The 24,917-nt window shown below is 34.7% G+C and overlaps 1 protein-coding gene across 2 annotated transcripts in view; it reads left to right on the top strand.

Moving 5' to 3' along the window:
* Positions 1 to 24,917, top strand: part of adamtsl3 (ADAMTS-like 3) — a 245,072-nt gene that overhangs the window by 100,475 nt on the left and 119,680 nt on the right. For both annotated transcript variants that reach the window (XM_048183676.1, XM_048183677.1), the window contains one exon: positions 17,961 to 18,088. In XM_048183676.1, the coding sequence (XP_048039633.1) occupies positions 17,961 to 18,088 (128 nt within the window). The remainder of the gene's footprint in view (positions 1 to 17,960; positions 18,089 to 24,917) is intronic.

The following is a 24,917-nucleotide window of genomic DNA, read 5'->3' as shown; positions in this document are numbered from 1 at the left end:
AATAATAAAAAAATAAAACCATCTCGAGATTAAAGTTGTTAAATTTCGAGAAAAAACGTGTTAAATTTCGAGAAAAAAGTCAAGATAAAATGTTGAGAATAAAGTCATTAAATTATGAGAAAAAGACGTTAAATTACGAAAACAAATTCGTTAAATTACGAATTTGTTCTCATAATTTAATGACTTTTTTCTCGTAATTTAATGACTTTATTCTCATAATTTAATGACTTTATTCTCAACATTTTATCTCGACTTTTTTCTTGAAATTTAACGACATTTTTCTCATAATTTAATGAATTTGTTCTCGTAATTTAACTACTTTTTTCTCGTAATTTAACGAGTTTATTCTCAACATTTTATCTCGACTTTTTTCTTGAAATTTAACGCGTTTTTTCTCGTAATTTAATGAGTTTATTCTCAACATTTTATTTAGAGTTTTTTCTCGAAATTTAACGAGTTTTTTCTCGAAATTTAACAACTTTAATCTTGAGATGGTTTTATTTTTTTTATTATTGCTTGGCCCTAATCCTCTTCCGTACTCCATCAATGTTCAATACAAACATATATATTTTTTCTGCAATCATACACTATGAGAGTAAAAAGCTAATTTTTTCTTAAGGTGTGCCTTTAGCCCCGTTGTACCCTAACACATATTCGGTGCATGCGCTATATCACTTTATTATAAATAAAGCGCAAAATAAATTACGAGCATGCAACCTTTTAATGCTTTAATTCTCTAAATGCGTGTAGGTTTCGTGCATCTCAGAGCGGCTCCGTTCACAGTAAACGCTGCTCCACATGAACTGTTATCATTTACATGTGTCTCAAACTCCATCTCTACATATGCTATGAGTTTGTGTTGCTTATAACGTTCATCTAGGAACGAAATTGCACCATTTCATCAGATTTGTAACGTAAATCGTTAATAAATCAATGCTAACACGGGAGAATAAATCAGTATGTTTCTATATATATGAACAGTTGTTCATCGCGATTTCAAAATAAAAGTTTATAGACTAACCCTCTGGGGTCTGAGGATTTTTGGGGCCCTGGAGAAGTTTTGAGCTGACTCACGGACGTCTGACATGTCTCTCTTTTCCTTCAGATTACATAAACAGAGAATATTTGTTTTGAATATTTGACTTACACGATTTAAAACCTGACATTTCAACGTTTCTTTAGACATAAGTCTCATTTTTTTGTGATTAGTATTCACTAAGTTAGTTCATTTTCTGAGAAGTCCATCAGATTGGACTTCAGAGGGAAGAGGGACACGACTGATCACGCATTATGTTAGTGTTCTTTATTTTGCAAAAAGCACAGCATTTACACAAATAAAAGAAGGTATTTCACAGATTAAAATGGAGTATAACTCTTAATTGTATGTGCAAAATTGACAGAGTATTTTGAGTCTCTTTTACACTGATAAGAAAAAAAGCAAGGTGGTATCGCCGGCGCGACCGCCAGCTCGAGGGGGTTAAACCCTCGCTCTGAGTTTGCATGTTTTGATGTCCACATATTCTTGGTCAAGAAAATACATAATGTAAATAAGATGATTGTTTATATTACGTATATTATATTATGTATTTTAATAGTGTTGTTCTATAAAACCATATGATTACTTGCTTTTGATACTTTATTTGAACCAAAACGATTGTATTATTCTTATTATATATGTATTTTAAGTCATTTTTAAAAAGGCTATTCTTTGCTTAGGTCTATTTTTATTAAGATTAATCATCAAATTAATCGTCAAAAATAATTGGCCGATTATTTGCCGTGGTAACGTCATAGATATATGTTAGCTGGGAAGGATTGCATGCAGGTATGATGTTCATGCTATTCATCAGGAGCAGTATTTATAAAACTTGTTCATATTTTTTTAGGAATTAGGTTAAATTCCTGGCCAAACCAGTTCAGAACCACTGAGCTAGACCAATCTACATCAGCTTAAAACAGCACAATAGCTCAGGCCAGTTTAAGCTGTCCTTTTTTCAGCTTGGCGAGTGTGAAAAGCCCTTTTGTGTTCCACGAGTTCTGAGCGACATGTGGGTGATTAGATAATGACAGAATTTTCATTTTTAGGTCAACTATTCCTTTAAAGTCTCCTCAAACCCTTTTTCCCCGCTCAACACACACAGTTTGTGTTCGGCAGCCAGCTCACCCAGATGTTAAAGTGTTGTTTAGCCGCGTCCCTGAACGCTGCTGCTTTCCATCCAAAGTTTGACGAGAATCTCATGGACCTGTTGATCCATCCGTCGCCCCCACATACACACACACACACACACACACACACACACACACACACACACACACACACACACATACACACACATCTGGAGTTAGGAGAGATATGATTGATGAGAGAATTCCACTGGTGGTCTGTGGGAGACTCGGAGGAGGTCATGTCCCACTGGAGAGGCTCTAGCCGAAGGGATGCTTATCACCTTCTCACACCCACTCACTGTCCGACCAGGCCAGCCACTGTCTGCTTGAGTGTGTGTTTGTGTAAATAGGACATTTACACATTTATATTTACGCATTTATATATGCATTTGTGAGATACTACTATCCAAATGCTTTACGCAAGTACGCGGACACAGATACTTGATCCATTTGAACATAGTGTGCACATTTGTTTTGATCTGGCGATACATTTGATATTTCTGGTCACACTTTAGTTTAGAGTCCAATTCTCACTATTAAATAATGGTAACACTTTAGTATAGGGAACATGAATTCGCTATTAACTATGACTTTTCTGTCAATAAACTCCTAATTTACAGTTTATTAATAGTTAGTAAGGTAGTTGTTAAGTTCAGGTATTGGGTAGGATTAAGAATGTAGAATATGATCATGCAGAATAAGGCATTAGCATGTGCTTAATAATCACTAATAAACAGCCAATATTCTAGTAATATGCATGCTAATAAGCAACTAGTTAAAAGACCTTAAAATAAAGTGTTACCTAAATAACTATTAACTACAACTTTTGCCTCAATAAACCCCTAATTACTGCTTATTAATTGTTAGTAAAGTTGTTAAGTTTGGGTATTGGGTGGGATTAAGGGTAAAGTCATGCAGAATAAGTCATTAAAGGATTAGTTCACATAAAAATAAAAATTATCCCATGATTTACTCACCCTCAAGCCGTCCTATGACTATCTTCTTTCAGCCAAACGCAATCAGAGTTATATTAAAATATATTCTGGCTCTTCCAAGCTTTATAATGGGAGTGAATGCGGCATGAGATTTTGAAGCCCAAAAACGTGCATCCATCCATCATAAAAGTAATCAAAGTTAATAAAGGCCTCCTGAAGTGAAGCGATGGGTTTTTGTAAGAAAAATATCCATATTTAAAACTATAATAACTAGCTTCCGGCAGACGGCCGTATACATTGATTTACGGTGAAAGAGTGACCTCTGAAGCGACCTAGAAGTATTGTAAGTTTAGACACCTCTCGCGGTTCAAACAAATAGGGCTGGGGAACAATTTCAAGCTCCTCCAACATTTCTCTTTCAAATTTCTCATTTTAGACTTCTAATTCATGATTGGTGTTTTGATCTATCCTCTGCTCTTCCGTGTTCTTCAATACGTCATGCGTCGGGTCAGAGGTCACTCTTTTGCTGCAAAGCGATTCTTACGGCCGTCTACCGGAAGCTAGTTATTATAGTTTATAAAGTTTTAAATAGGGATATTTTTCTTACAAAAATGTATCACTTCTCTTCAGAAGGCCTTTATTAATCCCCTGGAGTCATATGGATTACTTTTATGATGGATGAATGCACTTTTTTGGGCTTTAAAATCTCATGCCTCATTCACTACCATTATAAAGCTTGGAGGAGAGAAAGAAGATATAGTCATATATGCCTAGGATGGCTTGAGGGTGAGTAAAGCTTGGGGTAATTTTCATTTTTGGGTGAACTATCTCTTTAATGCTTTATAAGTACAAATAAACAGCCAATATCCTAATTTGCATGCATATTGCATATGAGAATTGGACCCTAAACTAAAGTGTTACCATATTGCTTTATAGCTTTAATTTATTTTAATTTCAGTTTTAGTTTTAGTAATTTTAGTACAACATAAACTTGTTTAATGTTAGTTGCAAAGGCAACATTTCAAAATTATGTTTAAGTTTAAGTTTTCCATCTAATATTTATATTTGACTTTATTTCTACTTTATTTCAATTATTTTCAATAGATTTTTTTTTTTTTTTTTTTGAGCAAGCCATAAATGCAATGCAACTGATCACTCTATATTAACATTTCCATTTCATACAGTTAGAGCAGGGGTCTCAAACTCAAATTGACTGGGGGCCGTTGCTGTGATTGACACCTCATAAGAGGGCCATTTTAACATTCAAGCACAAGAAAGCACAACATTTCTGAAAATTTACTTTCTTTTGCATTATTTCTCATTTACATCAAATTTTGTTACTAAAATATTTTTGCCATACTTAACAAAAAATGTAAACAGCAGAGTCTCTATCATTGTTACATACAATAATAGTGTTTAACAGTGCAAATATTTTCCCTGACTTTATTTTAACTTAAATAACATCAAAATCTTGCACTGAACAACACTGTACTGAACAAATGCAATCCCTGAATACATTTGTACACTCTTCTATTTCTTGCCAGACACCTGACAGCGCTTGTGCTCACACAGCCGAGCCACATTTGTCCAAGATGCCGTTTGAGCATCGGTAACGTTTATTGGTAGCATTGGACGCGTTTCGGTGGTTTAAATTGACGCTCGCGACTTGCGCGAGTGCTTTTACTGTAATTTATGCAAACGCGCTCATTATAGAAACGTTGCGGTCGCGGCGCACATGCGGTGCGGCACGCTCGTTTTTCCAGGTGCACCTATGCCGCAGTGAGATGAAAACATCTCAACTTTTCAGAATGCTGCAAACATCATGCGACAAGGACCAACCAAAGAGCTTCAGATGGCCGTAAATGGCCGGCGGGCTGGCAGTTTGAGACCACTGAGTTAGGGGCTTTCCAAAAAATGCAAAATCTATTTGAATATATTGAAACTTTTGCAATCTATATGCTGCTTGAAAAAAAAAAAAAAAAAAAAAAAAAAAAAAATATATATATATATATATATATATATATATATATATATATATTGAATGCGTTGCTACTTTTTTGAATGGCCGTCAGTGGATTGTTGATGCTAATTTCCGCTTTATGCTGAGAACACATACAGTACTGTCACTGCATTATGAATTATGGTCTGATGCATCTTTTGTAATGTAGGAACTTATAAAATCGAGTTTGTAGTGTCAGAAGCATACTTCAGTATATTTCAGGACTTGCAGTGCAAACCCACGACCATGCTAATGCTAGCAATGCTGTTCCAACAGTTGTGCTACAGCCTAGATAGCAACAGAGTCTGGGCCAAATCTGGCTTACATTGGGTACTTCTAATTTACAACTAATTAATCTTAAGGAGTTGTGGGTGACCTCTGGGGTGGAGATGGTTGAAGTTTGGCTCTTTTCCGACTGACATCTGTGGATTTTGGCACCGTTTAGGGCAAGTTATGGCTGATTTCTGGGGAGATGGAAGAAGTTGTGGGTGAGTTTTGGTCTGCTCCTGGCACTGATCTGGTTTTCTTTTGGTAAGCAGCTTTTGGGCCAATCTTGGACTGTAATTCGGAGTGGTATGTAGGCCAAACTCACAGCTGAAATTCAAGCAGAGTCAGCCAAGAATCAGTTTGCTGTTTGGAATGAAACATCTTGCCCAAACAAATCAGCCTCCCGGTTTTGAGCAGTATGTTTGTATATTTTAAGGTAAACGTGTGGTAATGATAGACAATCAGGATAAGCTACTGTTAGCAAGTGTTTGCATTTAGCTGTATTTACCCTGTACATTTGTGTGATTTGTTTTGGCAGAACAAATTGAGGTAAACTGAAACTGATTTTTCCCCTCTCATTCAACAGTATGCTTTAGACATGGTTCTATTTTTCAAATTTGTTGTATGTTTGCACTAAAAATGTTTACTGTGGGAAGAAGACTGATCAAGTCATGTGGGAATGATTGTATTTACAAGATAAGCACACGTGGGAAATGTTTTTGAGCCCCTTTCCAAGTTGGGGGCTAGTCAATTTAAGAAAGGCGGACACTAACTGCTATTGATCATAAGTTGTAAATGTTGTATAATTTTATTACAGTTTAGTTTGCACTCATAATGCTCAAATAGCTACTGTATGCATACAAACTTAAAACAGAATAGCGGTAAAGCTTACCACAAAATATCTAGGCTTTCAAAATTCATCACCATAATAAGAGTTAAAACAACAACATCCTTCTGCAGTGATGTTCTGATAACAATATATTTTTCCTGTTATCATGCCATTACTAACAGAGTGATCACACTATACATATTATTATAGGCCAAACTTCATGTGTTCATTCAGGGACAGTGCTCTAGTGCACATTTCAAAGTCCTGGATGTAGAGTCTTATACAAGGTCTTATTGGCAAAATTCACTGCGTTCAATCCAAAATATGTGGCTTGAGAGAGTTTTTGATTTTAAAAGGGGCAATATGTAAGAATTTTCATGTATTAATTGCTTTTTATCGCCAATGTGTGAACGAAATTAAAAATTAGACCTTCTCTAACTTCCTAGGTTGAAAGCCTGAAGGCAGATTTTTATGTGAAGAACGTTTTTGCCGGGAAAATCAAAAGGATATGACATCTATGTGACCTCTCTTCTGTTCAATAGGGCTCATTCATGAAACTTTCATAAATATACGAGCAAATTCAGAGTAATTTGCGCGTAAAATAGACTCTCCTCCGGATTCGCAAATGCTTCCGTAGTTAAACGTGTGTATATTAATGAATTCCAAACATTAGTAACATTCCAAACATTCAAAAATACAGTAACCAGCAATATTAACTTCTCCATTGTTGTCCAGTCATTGTACAAGTAGGATGATTGGTGGGTATAGTATTTGTCCTGCCCCTCCTCCACTGTGACTGGACGGCTGGGTCAAAAAGTTACAGTGACAAGCGTTAACAGTTAAATCAAATCATCTGGTGAAATGTATTAAAATGCAGTGTCATCAGTTTGCCTAAATTAGAAGGCAAGGCAAGGCAAGGCAATTTTATTTGTATAGCACATTTCATACACAATGGTAATTCAAAGTGCTTTACATAAAGAAGAAGAATAAAAATAGAACATGAATAGAAATAACAGTGATGATACATAAAAGATATAAAATACATTAAAAATGAAATAAAAACAGGAAAAAAAAAATAAAGAATAAAAAGATAATATGTATAAAATAGGATGCAAACAGTTCGGACGTAGCACAGTGCTCAATCAGCAAATGCATAGGTAAAAAGATGTGTTTTGAGTCTGGATTTGAATGTGGCTACTGTAGGAACACACCTGATTTCTTCTGGAAGCTGGTTCCAGCTGCGGCTGGCATAACAGCTAAAAGCAGACTCTCCCTGCTTTGAGTGAACCCTTGGTATTTCTAAGTGAGTTGATCCTGATGATCTGAGTGATCTGTTAGGTTTATATTCTATGAGCATATCTGCAATGTATTGAGGTCCTAGGCCATTGAGTGATTTATAAACAAGTAACAGAACTTTAAAATCAATTCTAAATGCAACTGGAAGCCAGTGCAAGGACCTGAGGACTGGTGTGATATGTTCATGTTTTCGGGTTCTGCTCAGAATCCTGGCAGCAGCATTCTGTACGAGCTGCAGCTGTCTTATGGTCTTTTTGGGAAGACCAGTGAGGAGTCCATTACAATAATCCACCCTGCTGGTGATGAAAGCATGAACAAGTTTCTCTAAGTCTTGACTGGAGACAAAGCATCTAATTCTTGCAATATTTTTGAGATGATAATATGCTGATTTAGTTATTGTCTTTACTCAGGTCTGACTCCAAAATTACACCAAGATTCCTGACTTGATTTTTAGTTGTTTGACCCCTAGAGTGAAGGTACATGTTCACTTTGAGAACTTCATCTTTGTTTCCAAACGCAATGACTTCAGTTTTGTCTTTGTTTAACTGAAGGAAGTTTAGGCACATCCAATTTTTAATTTCATCAATGCATTGGCACAGGGAGTCAATGGGGCTGTAGTCGTTAGGTGAGAGGGCTAGGTAAATCTGGGTGTCATCTGCATAGCTGTGATATGCAATTTGGTTCTTTCTCATTATTTGGCTCAGTGGCAGCATATATAGGTTGAACAGGAGGGGTGCAAGTATTGAACCTTGAGGGACTCCGCATGTCATGGATGTCCACTCAGACTTATGGTCACCGATACTCACATAATAACCTCTCCCTTCTAAGTATGACCTGAACCATTTAAGGACCATCCCAGAAAGCCCAACCCAGTTTTCGAGCCTGTCAAGAAGAATGTTGTGATCGATTAGAACACAGAACTTTCTAATGTTTTATGCACCATTTACATGTGGCAGGGAGCAGGTGTCATTTTCTTTCTTACTAACTAACATTTTGAAAATCTGAACATTTTTGTGAATCCAAAAATTTGTGTCAGAACGGCTTTATGAACGATTTACACAAAAATTTGTTTTGCTCGTGTTTCATGAACGAGGTCCAATGACACATAAAACGAATGCTTATACAATGTTCAGGATAATGCCTAAAGACTAAGAGTTATTCTGTAATGTCAATGTGTAATTCAAACTTTAGTCTCAAATAGTCAGATCCATATAGACTGTAGACTCAGATATACTTTATAATCAAACTATCATAACAGTGTAAATGCAAACATATCCACATCACTATGATCAGATGCTTTCTTAACTGCTGTTTTCTCACCGCTTTCCTTTTTGTTGTGTGTTTATTTTGTCATTGAGAGGAAAGAGCACAGCACATATTTACATATTCAAAGAATGAAAAAGAACTTCGCTGTGAGTATAATGGGCCATTGAATCATGTTCAGTTTCTTGTATGTTACGTGTGCACGAATACAAGCATGACCAATAAATTGCTAGCTGCAGTTCACTTAATGGCCACCGGTGTCGCTAATATCAACAGTTTCTGAATTCTAACTTTGATTTAATCATTCAAAGTTTGATTTATTCCTATGTAACGATTTATTTGCACTCATGATGTGCACTAGCAGCACTAGCACAGGCTCTCAGGACTGACAGAAAACAGGCTCTGATTCATTAATACCACATAATGTTCCTTTAATTCATAATTCAAAAGTACATATTGAGCATGCAAGACATGTGTCGCTCCGCTGTTATATTTACTACAGTTTTCTCATTTTCAGTGTTAGAGATCTGACCAAATCATTCAAGAATCTTTGCAATACAGAGTCACGTGACTAATTGAATATTATTTTATTAATAATTTGTTAATCGCATATGACATTTATTTAAATATGATCAAACAATAGATTTAGGTTTTAGGTCATGACAGCTTGTGCACTTCTCATGATTTTGCAATTATGTTTCTTTTTTTCTTTCGCTAAATTCGGGCCTTACTTGTACTTATTTAATTGGGTGAAAGCTTTGCACCATAAACCTCAGACTAACTTTTCAAACTAATGTTGCAATATTGGCTGAAAAACGTCCATTGCAGAGTATTTTTGTCCTTGCCATAAACTGATCCATTAAACTGATTATAGTAATTCATCTAGTGACTATTCGGCTACACAAACCGTGATTTGTTGCATCTTTGTTTGAAAGTACTCTTGGAGGAGAGAACGTAAGTGACAAACAAACATGATCTATCTAACAAGCATATTATTTGTTACAACGATCTTTCCCAAGGAGCAGTCTTGGCAATCAAAGGCTTTACCTAAACTGACAAGTATAGAGGAGTTATATGAGGTCACACAATATTCTGGAGAGCTCTTGTCCAAAATATACTTTCAGCTCACTCAGTTCTGAGTGTTGACAAATCAAGAGAGACACGGGAATATGAAGTGAACACCACTATGGACCAAATGCTTTTTTTTTTTCCCAGAACAATGCAGTGACATTGGCTCTGATTGGCTTGGTGACTTACCTTGTTGTCTAGCTACTGCGTTCTCACTAGGATTTGGATCAAACCCATTATTTGAATCAAGTCTAGATTCAAACTCACTATATACCATTATATATCATTATATACTAACCATATTACAAAGCATAAAAGCTGAATAGTTGTAATCCAGAAGTGAAATATTTCAGATGTGGCTTAGAAAGTACATTCTTGCATTCTCCAATTGGGTGCAGTAAAGTTAAAAATGTTGGCAAGAGGTTGGAAGTGCAGTGGCCAAAATATTGGACACTCCATTTCCAGTGGACTCAGAGCGTTGTCTCTTAGGAAATTGCACTGATTTTAATCTCAGACACAACCACCAAATAAAATATACAAACAGTGCCTTCACTGTTGCTAGGAACTGCATGAACTCCCAAATGCATCCCTCTTGTAAAAATGCATTGGGTTAAGAAAACAGAATGATGAATTTAGGATGATTTTATTGACTACCTGCTTATGATTTTTTTCTTGCATTCTACCATTTTTAATAAAATGTATAGGTCATCGATGAGATACCTGTAATATATCAAAATGGACTTGATTTTCTAAAAAAAAAAAAAAAAAAAAAGAAGTGAGATGTGCTGGATCAACAGAAAATATGTTGGGATGTTATGAGTGGTTGCCAGGGTGTTGCTTAACAGGGATACACTTTATTTTGATGGTCCACTTTAGACGAACTATAAGTAACTTTGCAACTACAGGTCAACTAACTCTCAGAGTGTTAGTAGACTGTTAGGTTAGGGTTAGGTGTTAGGGTTCGGGTTAGCATAATAACTTTTTTGCTCTTCAGCCACAGTGTCTAGTGGTTTACCAAAGTTACTAGCTGCTCAGCATTTACACTCGTTACAATTTACACATTATACCATGGGGGAAAACTGCCATATACATATTTTTAATATTATATCATAATTTGGCAGCAGGTTTATTAGGCTGCTGTCACTTTAAGACCTGATGCATGGATCCATTATACTGTTACACATGTGTTTTCTTTCTCAACTGTTTATGTTCACTTAAAACAACTGACTGTGTTTACATGAATACTCACCAAGACCGGCATTTTGACATTATTTTGTGTTTATTTGACAGTTTAAGTGCAATAATTGGCGAAAAAGAACTCAATTTAGTACTGAGAGGCGGCTTTATGTGTGCGTGAGCACAAAATTTGCAGGAATGAGTAAAATTATGCACAAATGAAATGAGTGAGTGAGGGGAGGAGGGTTTGTGTGTCGACTCGCTGTTGGAGAGATGAGAGAGAGAGAGAAAGAGCAGCTGGTATCGTGTATCTATTCTGAGGAAAATGAGTATTGCAAGCATTTCAGATATTTCAGTATCGAAAAATAGATCAAATCGATCGATCGAACATTGCAACTGCATTGCACCTAATTTATTATTTCAGATGCCTGTCTAAAAGACTACAACTAAAAACATATATAAATTCAAGCCACCAGAGTGACTAGTAGAAGTGACTACGTTACACGCCACTGCTGAAATACACCTGCATGTGCCGGGTGTTAATATCAAGCGCTGTTGACATGTACTTGCAAAGACACTTATAGTCAGTAGAATGTCTGTTAGTGGACCATCATAATAAAGAGTGAGCAGATATTAAGCAGACAGTCTAATAACACTCTAATGAGAGTTAGTTGGCGTGTAGTTGCAAAGTTACTTATAGTTAGTAGATAGTAGAAAGTTGAGCATCGAAATAGTGTAACCAAGCTGTTCTGAAGGGCTTTTAGTGCACTGCTATGCAAGTTTTGCACCAAAGTTTAATATTTCTGGTTGGGGAATTTAACAAATTCCTCTCTATTCCAAGTTTTAAACTTGGTGTAACACTTAGTATGAGAAATAAATACCTTATCAATCACCATCATTTAAAAAAAAATGTGGTTTAGTGTATATTGAGGTCCATTTAGACATATGTACTTGCACTCAAAACGCTAAATTGTCATAATGATCATGAAACATTTAGATTGTGTTTATTTAGTAATTTTCCCTTTATTAAAACAATACAGAACAATACATAAACAACGGAATGATTGCAGGCAGGTGTTGGACACAGGGAATAATATGGAGAAGAAGGAAAATTCCCACACACTGCTGTAGCTGTCAGTAAATCTAACATATTTTTAAAGATTATTTGGCCTTTGTTAGACAGAATTTTTTTTTCACTTCATTAAACAAACACCAGAAACATAAACGGGGTTCATTTTCAGGTGTTTAATGTGAAGTATTTAAATAATGACATGCATTTGGCATTAATGAGGGCGTGTAGTGCATCTGAATTCTACGAATATTCAATTCAATATGAAATCATAATGTAAACAAAGACTGTGTGACTGTGTGCTAGATCAGAAATCTGTGAGTAACCCGAGAGAGGTGTTTGGTTTTCCTCTTTTGCCAGACGCACCGGTCTGGTGCGCTGCATTAGCCAGTATTGTGAAACGACACCTCTGTAGCCGCTCAGTCATGAGATGCAGTAGAGACGTCTGTGTGCGGCTGCCAGCGGAGTCTGCCATCTTTTGCTCTTATTTTCTCAGATTTTCACTGAGTTCTCTGGTGTGTCGTTCATGTGCCCAGTAAATGAGAACCCAGTGAATATCGTGGGTTTTCTGAGTCACACATTTGTTGCGTGGTCCTGCTGTCATTGAGTTTCTCTCCTCCCTTCTGGCTTCAAGCATCTTGCCGTACAATTGGACTGACCTTCATGCTGTAAAAATGAATGGTAACACTTTATTTCAATGGTCCCCTTTAGACATTCTGTTGAATATAAGTAGCTTTGCAAGTACATGTCAACTTATTCTACCAACCTTAGCCTTACCTCTAAAAGTCTACTAATACTGTAATGAGTTAGTTGACAGGTGCACATTATGTATAGTCAACAGAATGTCTAAAGGGGACCATCAAAATAAAGTGTAACCAAATTTTTTTTTTTTTTTGTATTTATTGTATTGTAATTTATTGTATTTTCCTAGTTTAGTGTTCTTACTCCATGATATGTGTTATTTTAGTATTATTTATACACTCTAAAAAATGCTGGGTTAAAAACAACCCAAGTTGGGTTGAAAATGGACAAACCCAGCGATTGGGTTGTTTTAACCCAGCGGTTGGGTTAAATGTTTGCCCAACCTGCTGGGTAGTTTTATTTAAACCAACTATTGTTTAAAAATTGCTATATGGCTAGCTTAAAATGAACCCAAAATAGTTGGGAAATTAAAAACCAGATGCAATTAGAGGCAACAATAATAGACAAAAGGTGAATGTTTATTAATAAGCTTTAATATTTTATTAATATAAATTTAATACTTTATTAATATAAATGTATTAATAAGAAATTTAATAAATGTTTATTGTTTAATAATTATTCATTGAACATTAATAAATGTTCATTTCCAACATACTTTGGGTTAATTTTAATTAAGCAATACAGTGATTTTTAAACAATAGTTGAGTTAAATAAAACTACCCAGCAGGTTGGGCAAACATTTAACCCTACTGCTGGGTTAAAACAACCCAATTGCTGGGTTTGTCCATTTTCAACCCAACTTGGGTTGTTTTTAACCCAGCATTTTTTAGAGTGTATGCTATTGTAGTATTCAATTTATTTCAATTTTATTTTAAGTTTTAGTAATTTTAGTTCTGAGTACAGAAGCTTTAAGTTAAATGTAAGTTTTTCATGCAATTTATATGTTATTTTATTTCAGCTTTATTTCAATTACCAGCAACTATTTGTAATTAGTTTAGTTTTATTTTATTTTTATTTGTTAAAATGAAGGATCATTTGACACTGAAGACTGGAGTAATGATGGTGAAAATTCAGCTTTGATCACATGGAATAGTGCTGTCAATCGATAAAAAACAATTAACTAATTAATCGCACATTTTTCTGTAATTTGTCACGATTAATCACAACTAACATTAAAGTTTTTCTTATATTTTTATATTGTAATAATTTTACATTTAATCTCCAAATGAATGTAGAAACAACATAAAGACAGTCTATTTTAAATACTTGTTTAATGGCATAATTTTATGAATGAAGGCCAGTATCACTGATACTAATACTGTACTGATCAATTTGATCCATTAATTGTAGCCATTCAACATAATTGAAAGCTTTCAATCTTAACATTTATTAGGCTTTAAAAAATGTAAGAACTAAAACAATCTTATAAATGTCACAATTATCTGTGCCCTTCAATAGATCAAGGCTCAATTTTTTCTTTTGGCCCAGTCAGACCGGTTCAGATTTTTACTTGACCTGCCAAAATGCACAGCAAAAAAGTTATTGTTTTCATTGTTTTTGACCTATGTAACCTTGTTAACTGTGCTTTAAGATTTTCAGGTACTTCTAACAGGTGAGAAATATACAGAAATTGAATAAAGTTATCAAACACTTCACAATCTTCACTGCAGAAATTATAAATTAAAAATAGATCAATCCTTATTAAAGCCACAACTAGAGCAGTGAGTGATTTTCTTTTTCTTCTGTTCTTTGATTAACATTAATGACAAATAGCAGCAGGTAGGCTGCTGTCACTTTAAGAGCTGACGCACATGACACGGATCTGACGCACATCCTATGTCTTCACAACTCTTTACAGTCATTTAAGATTTAACTTATTTTACAATTGAGCTTACAAGGATATTCGCCAAAACTGGCATTTTGGCATAATTTTTTGTGTTTTTGTCCATTCAAGTACTCTGAAGCGGCTTTCTGTGTGTGTGTGTGTATATATATATATATATATATATATATATATATATATATATATATATATATATATATATATATATATGAGATGCACCAGTATATATATGAGATGCACTGGCCAATAATCGGTATTGCCTGATAGTTTAAAAACACCCGATAGTCAAGGCTGACATATTCTGTCAATCAAAAGAGGGCTGGAAAATGCACTGAAATTATGCTTTGTGTAAAGAAAATGCTAAAAATCCTGTTTGATGTTCAATATTAATAGTAATTGTATGAATTAATAACATTCAGAAAGTTCAGAAATATTAATTTAATCTTCAGAATTTAGTTAATGTGTGTTAATATTAATTTGAGCAATGTGTTTATGTTTATAACTGATACCAGTTACTCTGAAACAAGTTGATGAAATGGACAGAATGACGTTTTTGCATTTCTTTCAAAATATAATTATATATAATTATCATTAATAAAAGGCAGAACCCCCAAACTACACTGTAACCCTGAATAAGTTAGGCTCACTCAAAAAATTGAGGTAATCAGTTACATTTTTAAGTCATTTTTAACAATTTTAAGTAAGCAGAACTATCAAGTTTTGAGTAGTACTCATGCATGTTAATTCCTTCTAACTTGAAGTACTGAGTTAGCTAACTCATACATTTTGATAGCAATTAACATAAAATATTTAGTTAATTCACTTTTTAATTTAGAGTTCTTGTAAATCAAATGAGTTTTTTACTTCACTGTAAACCCTAAGAAAATACAGAAAATGGCAACTTGCTAATTTGCTTACATGTTAACAATAGCATGGTATAACACTTACTGAACAAGTACAGCAACTTAAAACATGTAACTTACCTGCTCTCAAACCAAGCCACATGTGTCACTTGTCATCATGATGGTAACTCTCCAAAAACCCACATTAACAGAAACTCTTCTAAATTTGCATAAAACATTAATCACTATTACATCTCCCTTACCATTAATTTTGCACAAAAAAAAAACATTATATAACACTTAATTTTAGCATTTACTCTCCCTTTCGAGTGCAAAGCATGCTGGGACATAGAAATCCCAGCCCAGTTTCAGTTAAACTTAAGTTAGTCTAAATGAAAAGAAATGAGTTCATACAACTCAAAACAATTAAACAGCTCCGTTTACTTGAAATATGAAATATGTGTTGTGAACTCAAAAGAAAAAGAAAGTTCTAAATACTCACAGCAGTTAATTTAACTGAACTAATTTGTTCAATTTAAGTTTGTCCTACTCAAACCAATTAAGTTTTTGAGCGTTCGCATTTACAGTGTATCAGTATTGTTATCGGTAGATATTACTCTGAATAATCAGCTATCGGTATCGGTGGAGAAATTTAGCATCGATGCATCTCAATTACACACACACACACATATTATAAATGTATATTATACATGTATATTATAAATTTACTATAAAGTATTCTTTAGCTATAAGCCTAACAAAAGGTCATCAGGCCTTAATTTGGCCTATAAACTGTCATAAACTGTAGCAGAAAATTAATATCTCTAGCTCTATGTAATGTGTGAGTACCATAAACAGTTCATGTTTCATTAGCCATGGTTGTCAAGCCCTAAGCTAACCTTTAACTAGCATTAGCCAACAGACTCCTCAGCTGCAGCGTAGATGCTAAATGAGTGTTGATTTCTCCTCTAAAGCGTTGATGTGATCTCTTCCAGTCCCATTTTCATGTGAGAGGTTTGTGATGAGAGGAGACAGGAGTAAACTGGGTCCTGTTCTACCTAGCGAGCCTGGAGAAAATCCATAAAGATTGGCTGCCCATCAGGAAGTCTTATAGAAGAAGAACCTGCGATACTAACTTTTAAAACAATAGGGATTTGAAATTTAATCTGAGGCCAATTTACAGAATCGCTCTTGACTGGAAAGTTTAGTCTTCAGGGAAATGGATCGGCGTTAGATCATTGTAAAAGCTGACATCCCATCACCGCTGCGAGGTTAGCTAGTCAAAGCCCACCGCTGCTAGTCTGTTTTCATTGGCAATCGCTGACGGACTGTTTAACTAGGACTGCGGTCCAACATGTGAAATTAAGAAAGCCTCTACACACACATTCACAGTAATAGAACTGAACAAGCAGAGATGTTACATTTTCCAAACGAAAATGAGCAAGAATTTGCAGAATGCAGGAAGAAATCTGCCTTTCCCACAGAACAACTGCACATTATCCTTTTTCAAATGGAGGTACACTACTGCTCAAAAGTTTGGGGTCAGTAGGGTTTTTATTTTTTATTTTTGGAAGAAAGGATTCATTGATTTGATGCACAAACTCTTTGAACAACAAACTGAAATATTTGAAGATAATTGGTTGTTATTCACTAAAAATCTTGTCCTCCACTGCTGCACATGAATCTCATTCAATGCATATTTAAAATGGCACTGCGTGATGTCAAACTCACATAAATCTGTGTGTAAATGAGATTTCAGAACAGAGTTGCTCTTAGACACGACACGAGTCAGAGTCTCTCGCGTCTTATTGCTTCGTTACAGTCTTGGCTGCTTTTAGATCAGACATATGGGAGGTTGAGGTCAGTAAATGTGAGCTTCAATTGATTTGACACCAAATAAAAAGGCAGTCAGAGCTAGACGTTAGTATATTTTGCTCTATGAATTGTATCAACACACATGAGTTTGAGTGGGTAAAAAAATCAAGCAAAAGTATTCTGGAACGCAAGGAGCTCAGCTAATGTTCAAGGTCAGTGTGTAGCTGGTGTCCAAGTGGGATTTACTGGTGGGAAAAGTGAAGGAACGCCATGGATAGGTGGGTGACCGAACATAAATAAAACTGGAGAATGAATTAATGTTTTTCTTCTAAAAATGTTTGTCCAGTAATAACATTTACAGCTGAGAACGATGCGATTTTCAGGTCAAAAGTGGAGAAACCTGAGATCTACAAGTAGAGGGCATCATTGAACAGCGTACTATGAAATTTCTTGCCTTTGTCTTTTTTTTCATCGTCCACCAAGGCTGCATTTAATTGATCAAAAATACAGTAAAAACAGCAATATTGTGAAATATTAGTACAATTTAAAAACCTTTTTTTACTTTAATATCTTTTAAAATGTAAATTATTCCCATGATAGCAAAGCTTAATTTTCAGCTGAATTCACATCAGTGTCACATGATCCAGAAATACTGTAAGTAGTACATGTTGGTGTCTTTGTGTCTTATAGTCCTCAAGAACGACCCGCTCAGATGAGGAGAGGGACACTGGTTGGGATGCCTGGGGCATGTGGAGTGACTGTTCTCGTACCTGTGGAGGCGGAGCCTCATATTCTCTACGCAGGTGTCTCAACGGAGTGTAAGTGAGCATGTGCGCACACACACACACACAGAGAGATGCATTCATATCTTTCTGACTTGTTGAACACCAAGCCTTACTTTAAACCGATTGTGTAAAAATGCTACATTAAAAACCTGTTAAAACCATATACTGTACAGTGAAAAACATCTTTACTGTTAAATGTATGGTTTTTGCTAGTAAAAACTATGAATTACCATATACACTACCGTTCAAAAGTTTGGGGTGAGTAAGATTTTTTAATGTTTTAAAAGAAGTATCTTCTGCTCTCCAAGCCTGCATTTATTTGATTAAAAATACAAACAAAAGCAGTAATATTGTGAAATATTATTCCAATTTAAAACAGCTGTTTTCTATGTCAATATACAGTAAAGTGTAATTTATTCCTGTGATCAAAGCTGAATTTTCAGCATCATTACTCCAGTCTTCAGTGTCACATGATCCTTCAGAAATCATTCTAATATGATGATCTGATGCTCAAGAAACATTCATTATTATTATCAATGTTGAAAACAGTTGTGTACAATTATTTTTTTTCAAAATTCTTTGATGAATAGAAAGTTCAAAAGAACATTTATTTAAAATAGAATATTTTCTAACATTATAATTGTCTTTACTGTAACTTTTGATCAGTTTAACTCATCCTTGATGAATAAAAGTATTGATTAATTTTATTTCTATCCCCCCAAAATAAAATTTAAATTCTTACTGCCCCCAAACTTTTGAATGGTAGTTCTTTTGAACTTTCTATTCATCAAAGCATCATGAAATAAAAATGTAAATAACTGTTTTCAACATTGATAATAATCATAAATGTTTCTTGAGCATCAAATCATCATATCAGAATGATTTCTGAAGGATCATGTGACACTGAAGACTGGAGTAATGATGCTTTGATCACAAGAATAAATTACATTTTACTGTATATTGACATAGCAAACAGCTGTTTTAAACTGGAATAATATTTCACAATATTACAGTTTTTGTTTGTATTTTTAATCAAATAAATGCAGGCTTGGTGAGCATAAGATACTTCTTTTAAAACATTAAAAAAAAAATCTTACTGACCCCAAACTTTTGAACGGTAGTGTAAATTACAGTGATAAACAGTAAAATGACATTCCTAGAAGTCCTTATGTTCCACATCACATATTTAAATTCATTTTGTTTCTTCTTATTTTTGCTATCAATAATGCATTAAAGGGTTAGTAGGGATGCACCGATGTATCGGCCGTCGATATTAATCCGACGTTTTTTGCTCACTTTACAACCATCGGCATATCGGCTATAGCAGGAAACATACCGATATAACAAACCAATGGTTTATTAATTATATTGCTGCTGTCTGTGCTTTAATGCCAATCAAATAACAAAAGACAAAAAAATAGCACACTGTTCTTGACTAAATAACTTTTGTAACTTTCACCGTAGATTAGAACACCCGTCAAAATAAGAGTCCCGTCTTAGTAAAGGAGATCTTATACATATTTAAACTTACAAAAAATATATTAAAATGTTTATAAAAAAACATTTTAGAAGATTAATCATAATAAAGACTGTTACAATAAAAAAAGGAAGAATATGTAGTGTTATTTTACATTTGTTTACTTTATTTCTGTACCTGAAAACTATTAAACCTACCTAAAAGCACAGTTTATTTCATATGTATCTTTGTTCTGTTGTCTTTATGTAGGCCTGCTGAATGTTAAATGGATCCAATCCATGTTCATTATTTGATGATGCAGCAATAAAACTGCTAGTATAATTTAATGCAGGTGTTTTTGAACTTCGCTGATTTAAAAAAAAAGAGATCAAAATACTATCTATTTTGATGACAAAATTTCAAATAAGAGAGGAAGTGACAAATATCGGTATCAGAATCGGCCAATAATTGTTTGTTAAAATCAGTATCAGTATCGGCTCCAAAAAATCCTATCGGTGCATCCCTAACCTCAAGCCATCCAAGATGTATATGACTATCTTCTTTCAGTCAAACACAATCAGAGTTATATTAAAAAATATCCTGGCTCGTCCAAGCTTTATAATGGGAGTGAATAGTAACCGATTGAAACCCAAAAAAGCACATCCATCCATCATAAAAGTAATCCATACGACTACAGGGGGTTAATAAAGATCTTCCGAAGCCAAGCGATGCATTTTTGTAAGAAAATTATCCATATTTAAAACTTCATAAACTATAATTACTGGCTTCCTAAATTGTAGTCTTGAGTTTTCTTCCGGGAACAAACACGTCACAATATTTCTCATTTAAAATATTCCCGGCCAAGATATATGCAAAAAAGTGTGTTTAAACTTGTGGTTATGATAAAGGGCTTGACATTTCCCAAACACACTGGAAGCAGTTGACCAATCACAACACACTGGTCTAGCCAGCCAATCAGAGCACATTATACTTTCCAGAAGGAGGGGCTTCATAGAGACAGGAACTAAACAGAGTGTTACTGACAGACTGGGAACAGAGGTGCTGCAACAATGGAGAATATGAGTAAAATGTGTTTTTTTTTGAACATTCAAATATGGAAACCTACTCTAATAGACGCCAAAAACAAAATCAAGACTTTGCAAAAGAGCATAATAGGCCTATTTAATGTTTATTGCACTGTCATGTCTGTTAGCCTAATAAGGTTTTGTGTGTTTGACCCTGTGCACTGCCTGTATATGAGTATTGGTCTTGTTTTATGGGCAGGCTACCTATAATGTACTTTGATTCATCATGCGGTTTTCTATTTTACCATGGTGGTTATCAGTAGATTTTAAGATACAACACCAAATTTGAACGTCTTTTCAAAAGATGTAATAAGTCTAAGGTGTCCCCTGAATGTGTCTGTGAAGTTTCAGCTCAAAATACCCCATAAATTTTTTTTATTAATTTTTTTAACTGCCTATTTTGGGGCATCATTAACTATGCGCCGATTCAGGCTGCAGCCCCTTTAAATCCTCACGCTCCCCGCCCCCGAGCTCTCGACTATAAGTGCAGTTATACAGTGCATTTACAAAGTTCACACAGCTAATATAACCCTCAAATGGATCTTTACAAGATGTTCGTCATGCATGCTGCGTGCATGGATCGGATCATGTGAGTATGGTATTTATTTGGATGTTTACATTTGATTATGAATTAGTTTGATAGTGGTCCGTGGCTAAAGCTAACATTATACACTGTTGGAGAGATTTATAAAGAATGAAGTTGTGTTTATGCATTATACAGACTGCAAGTGTTTAAAAATGAAAATAGCGACGGCTCTTGTCTCCGTGAATACAGTAAGAAACAATGGTAACTTTAATCACATTTAACAGTACATTAGCAACATGCTAACAAAACATTTAGAAAGACAATTTACAAATATCACTAAAAATATCATGTTATCATGGATCATGTCAGTTATTATCACTCCATCTGCCATTTTTCGCTATTGTTCTTGCTTGCTTACCTAGTCTGATGATTCAGCTGTGCAGATCCAGACGTTAATACTGGCTGCCCTTGTCTAATGCTTTAACATGAGCTGGCATATGCAAATATTGGGGGCGTGCATATTAATGATCCTGACTGTTACGTAACAGTCGGTGTTATGTTGAGATTCGCCTGTTCTTCGGAGGTCTTTTAAACAAATGAGATTTATATAAGGAGGAAACAATGGAGTTTGAGACTCACTGTATGTCATTTCCATGTACTGAACTCTTGTTATTCAACTATGCCAAGATAAATTCAATTTTTAATTCTAGGGCACCTTTAAGTAAAACTTGAACATATCATGTGATGCAATATACTGTTATAAGTTGTGAAATATGCTGTCATGCCATCCCATAATACCTGAAACAGTCACTGTATTTTTTTACTGTGAATTTCTGGCAACCACAACTGCCTTTTGTGTCTTAAATCTAACAGGATTTTTTTTTTTTTTTTTTTACAGTGTACAGCTGCTCCAAAAAGTATTTGGACATATCAGTTTTAAAATTAAAACAAAATATCAAATCAAGTGGCATCTGCAAATAAATTATGCTTTTTTGAGAACTAAATTCACTTTTCTTGTTTAGAGACTGATGTCTTTTGGCCAGGTTTTTCCAAATACTGCAGCTCTTTCCATAGACAAGAGCACAGTAAAATTATCTGTTTGTTATATTGAACTGTATGACAGTGCAACAGTTGATTTCAGTCTTCAACAGGAAGATATGTCATTGTGATGTCAGGGCGCTCGTTGTTATCGCTGACCTCAGTGAGAGGACAGAGAAGTGCTTCATTTCCAGAAAGAATGGAAAACATGACAGACACTTTGGATTTGAGTGTCTTTCTCTCTCTCTCCTTGTAATTCAACTTCTATTTCTGTCTTGTTTTTCTCCTTCTGAAGCAAAGAAGAGGTTTTGTTCCTCAAGTAATAATGTTAGTACACATAGCATTAATTATGCATGTGCATAATTTACATGATTTAGAATATATTAAATAAGCCGTTGTCATTAAAATGAAGCCGAGAGAATTGAATGATTCATGGATACAGCAAAATGTGTTTTTTAGGTATAATATTCGTCTTGTAATGCTAATTTCGTTGTTTTGTTTTTAGCCAAAGTTTAACTTTGTTGACTTGTAAAAAGTAAGTTAACTTTGCAATTGTAAACTTGTCCTTTTTGTGTCAAAATACTTTGTCCTATCCCAGCTTAATATGACATTTATCGGATGTTTCTCCTGAAAATTGTAAACGCTGTGGCACTATTAAAATATTGCTGTTCACTTGAGCCACCCAACATGAATCTGGCTCAACCAATGGCATTAGGTTGGTCCGGGACTGTCTGTTTTTCTCAAGTTATCAAGTTATAGTTACTAGTAAAGTATTTTGGACTATATGTATGTTCTTATGGTGTCTTTAGCCAGTCGATGCTGCCATTATGTCATTTACTGCTCCAGAGTGATTAGTCACATGCTATTTACGGTTCAGGTGATTGGCTCTAGACCCGAGAGCGAAATTGCGTACTTTCTGCCATTGAAATGAATGGGAACGCTAACGGATAGCTCTCTCCAGTTGTGTCAGACCTCACTAAGACAAACAGAGCAATGTTTTGATAGCACTACAGTGTTTACACTCTTTGTGGAAATCACTCAATGAAAGGGTTGTCTCTGCATATTAAAATTGGGATAGATATCTGTTTTGTTTTTTTTATCATTTTGGACACAATTATGTTTTTTTTAGCTCATTGCCCATTACTTCATTGCTGGAGGGTAGATGCCAAAAGCTAAAGCAATACTCATAGAAAATGGAAGTCACGCGCCATTTAAGCCGCAATACTCATTTAGAGCTAATTGACTGGTTAGATCCAACTGAAAACAAGAGAAAGGGCCAATTACGCTTCGGGTCTCATTGGAAATGCTTCTACTGATCCTCAACGTAAAATTGCCTTCAATGATTTGCATTTAACTGCTTCCTGTGTGAGGATTATTTTTTCCTGAGAACATTCAAACAAAATGCAGATGGGTTTTTAAGTCACTTTGAATAATGGTGCCTGCTAAATGGATCAATGTACAATAACCTTCAACAGTTTGGGGTCTGTAGGATTTTTTTTTTTTTTTTTTTCAATGTTTTTTAAAGAGGTTCTTCTGCTCACCAAGGCTGCATTTATTTGATCAAAAATACTGTAATATTGTGAAATATTATTACAATTTGAATAACTGTTTTCTATTTGAATATATAGTAAAATGTAATTTATTCTTGTGATCAAAGCTGAATTTTCAGCATCATTACTCCAGTCTTCAGTGTCACATGATCCTTCAGAAATCATTCTAATATGATGACTTGCTGCTCAGGAAACATTTCTATCATTTCTATCATTTTTTACCAGTGTTAAAACAGTTGTGCTGCTTAATATTTTAATTTTTTTATTACTTTTTTCAGGATTCTTTGATTAATAGAAAGTTCAAAATAACAGCATTTATTTTAATAAACATCATAAATATCTTTACTGTCACTTTTAATGTGTTCTTGACAAATAAAATTACTAATTCTTTCAACAAAACAAACAAAAATAATCTTACGGACCCCAAACTTTTGAATAGTTTTGACATGCCTTTAGTCAAGCTTTTCTGCATGTCTGTAGTAGCTCTTAGTTTTATAGGGTTCTTGAGTTTGTTTGACACGTGGTTTGGGGATTTATACTAAAGAAAATCTTGTATTACACAATCAAAGGTTTTTTTTTTTTTTCATATATCAAATTCAATAACAAATTTGATTTGATGCTATTTCATCCACAGAAAAATGTCTTGCACAGATAAAGTCTTTGCGATATTAAACAGACCATCATGAGTTTGCTGTGTGCTACTGGAATAACCCCCGCTCTCTTCCTCCTTTTGTTTATTGTCAGTAGAACTTTAGAAGCGCTCGAGCAGCGGGCCAGCTTATGTTGTGATTGGGTTCTGCTGATTACAAGAAGATCTGGAAGTGATTCCACAGTTGATTATGTGGTCAGCGAACAAAGGCTCTCTTTCTGAGTCGTAGCATCCGAGCAATATCGCTTGCACACAAGGCCTGAGCACCTGTTAAAGAGCACTGGAGTAGAAATAACAGACATCTATGGTTTGGAGTGGAGAAAGCTCAGGCCGTAGTTGACCTGGAAGAGAAGACTGAACGGGGATTAAGAGTTTAAGCTAATAAAAACACATACTTGTGGTGCATTATGGAATACATCGCAGTAATCCTTTTATTCATATACTATAATATACTTTTATTCAGCAAGGACACATTAAATTGATCAAAAGTGAAAGTAAAACCATTCTTTTGAACTTTCTATTCATCAAAGTATCCTTTAAAAAAAAGTTTAAAGAAAT

Source organism: Megalobrama amblycephala, linkage group LG3 (genome assembly GCF_018812025.1).
Source record: "Megalobrama amblycephala isolate DHTTF-2021 linkage group LG3, ASM1881202v1, whole genome shotgun sequence".
NCBI lineage: Eukaryota > Metazoa > Chordata > Actinopteri > Cypriniformes > Xenocyprididae > Megalobrama > Megalobrama amblycephala.
This window is presented reverse-complemented; position numbering and strand designations above follow the sequence as displayed.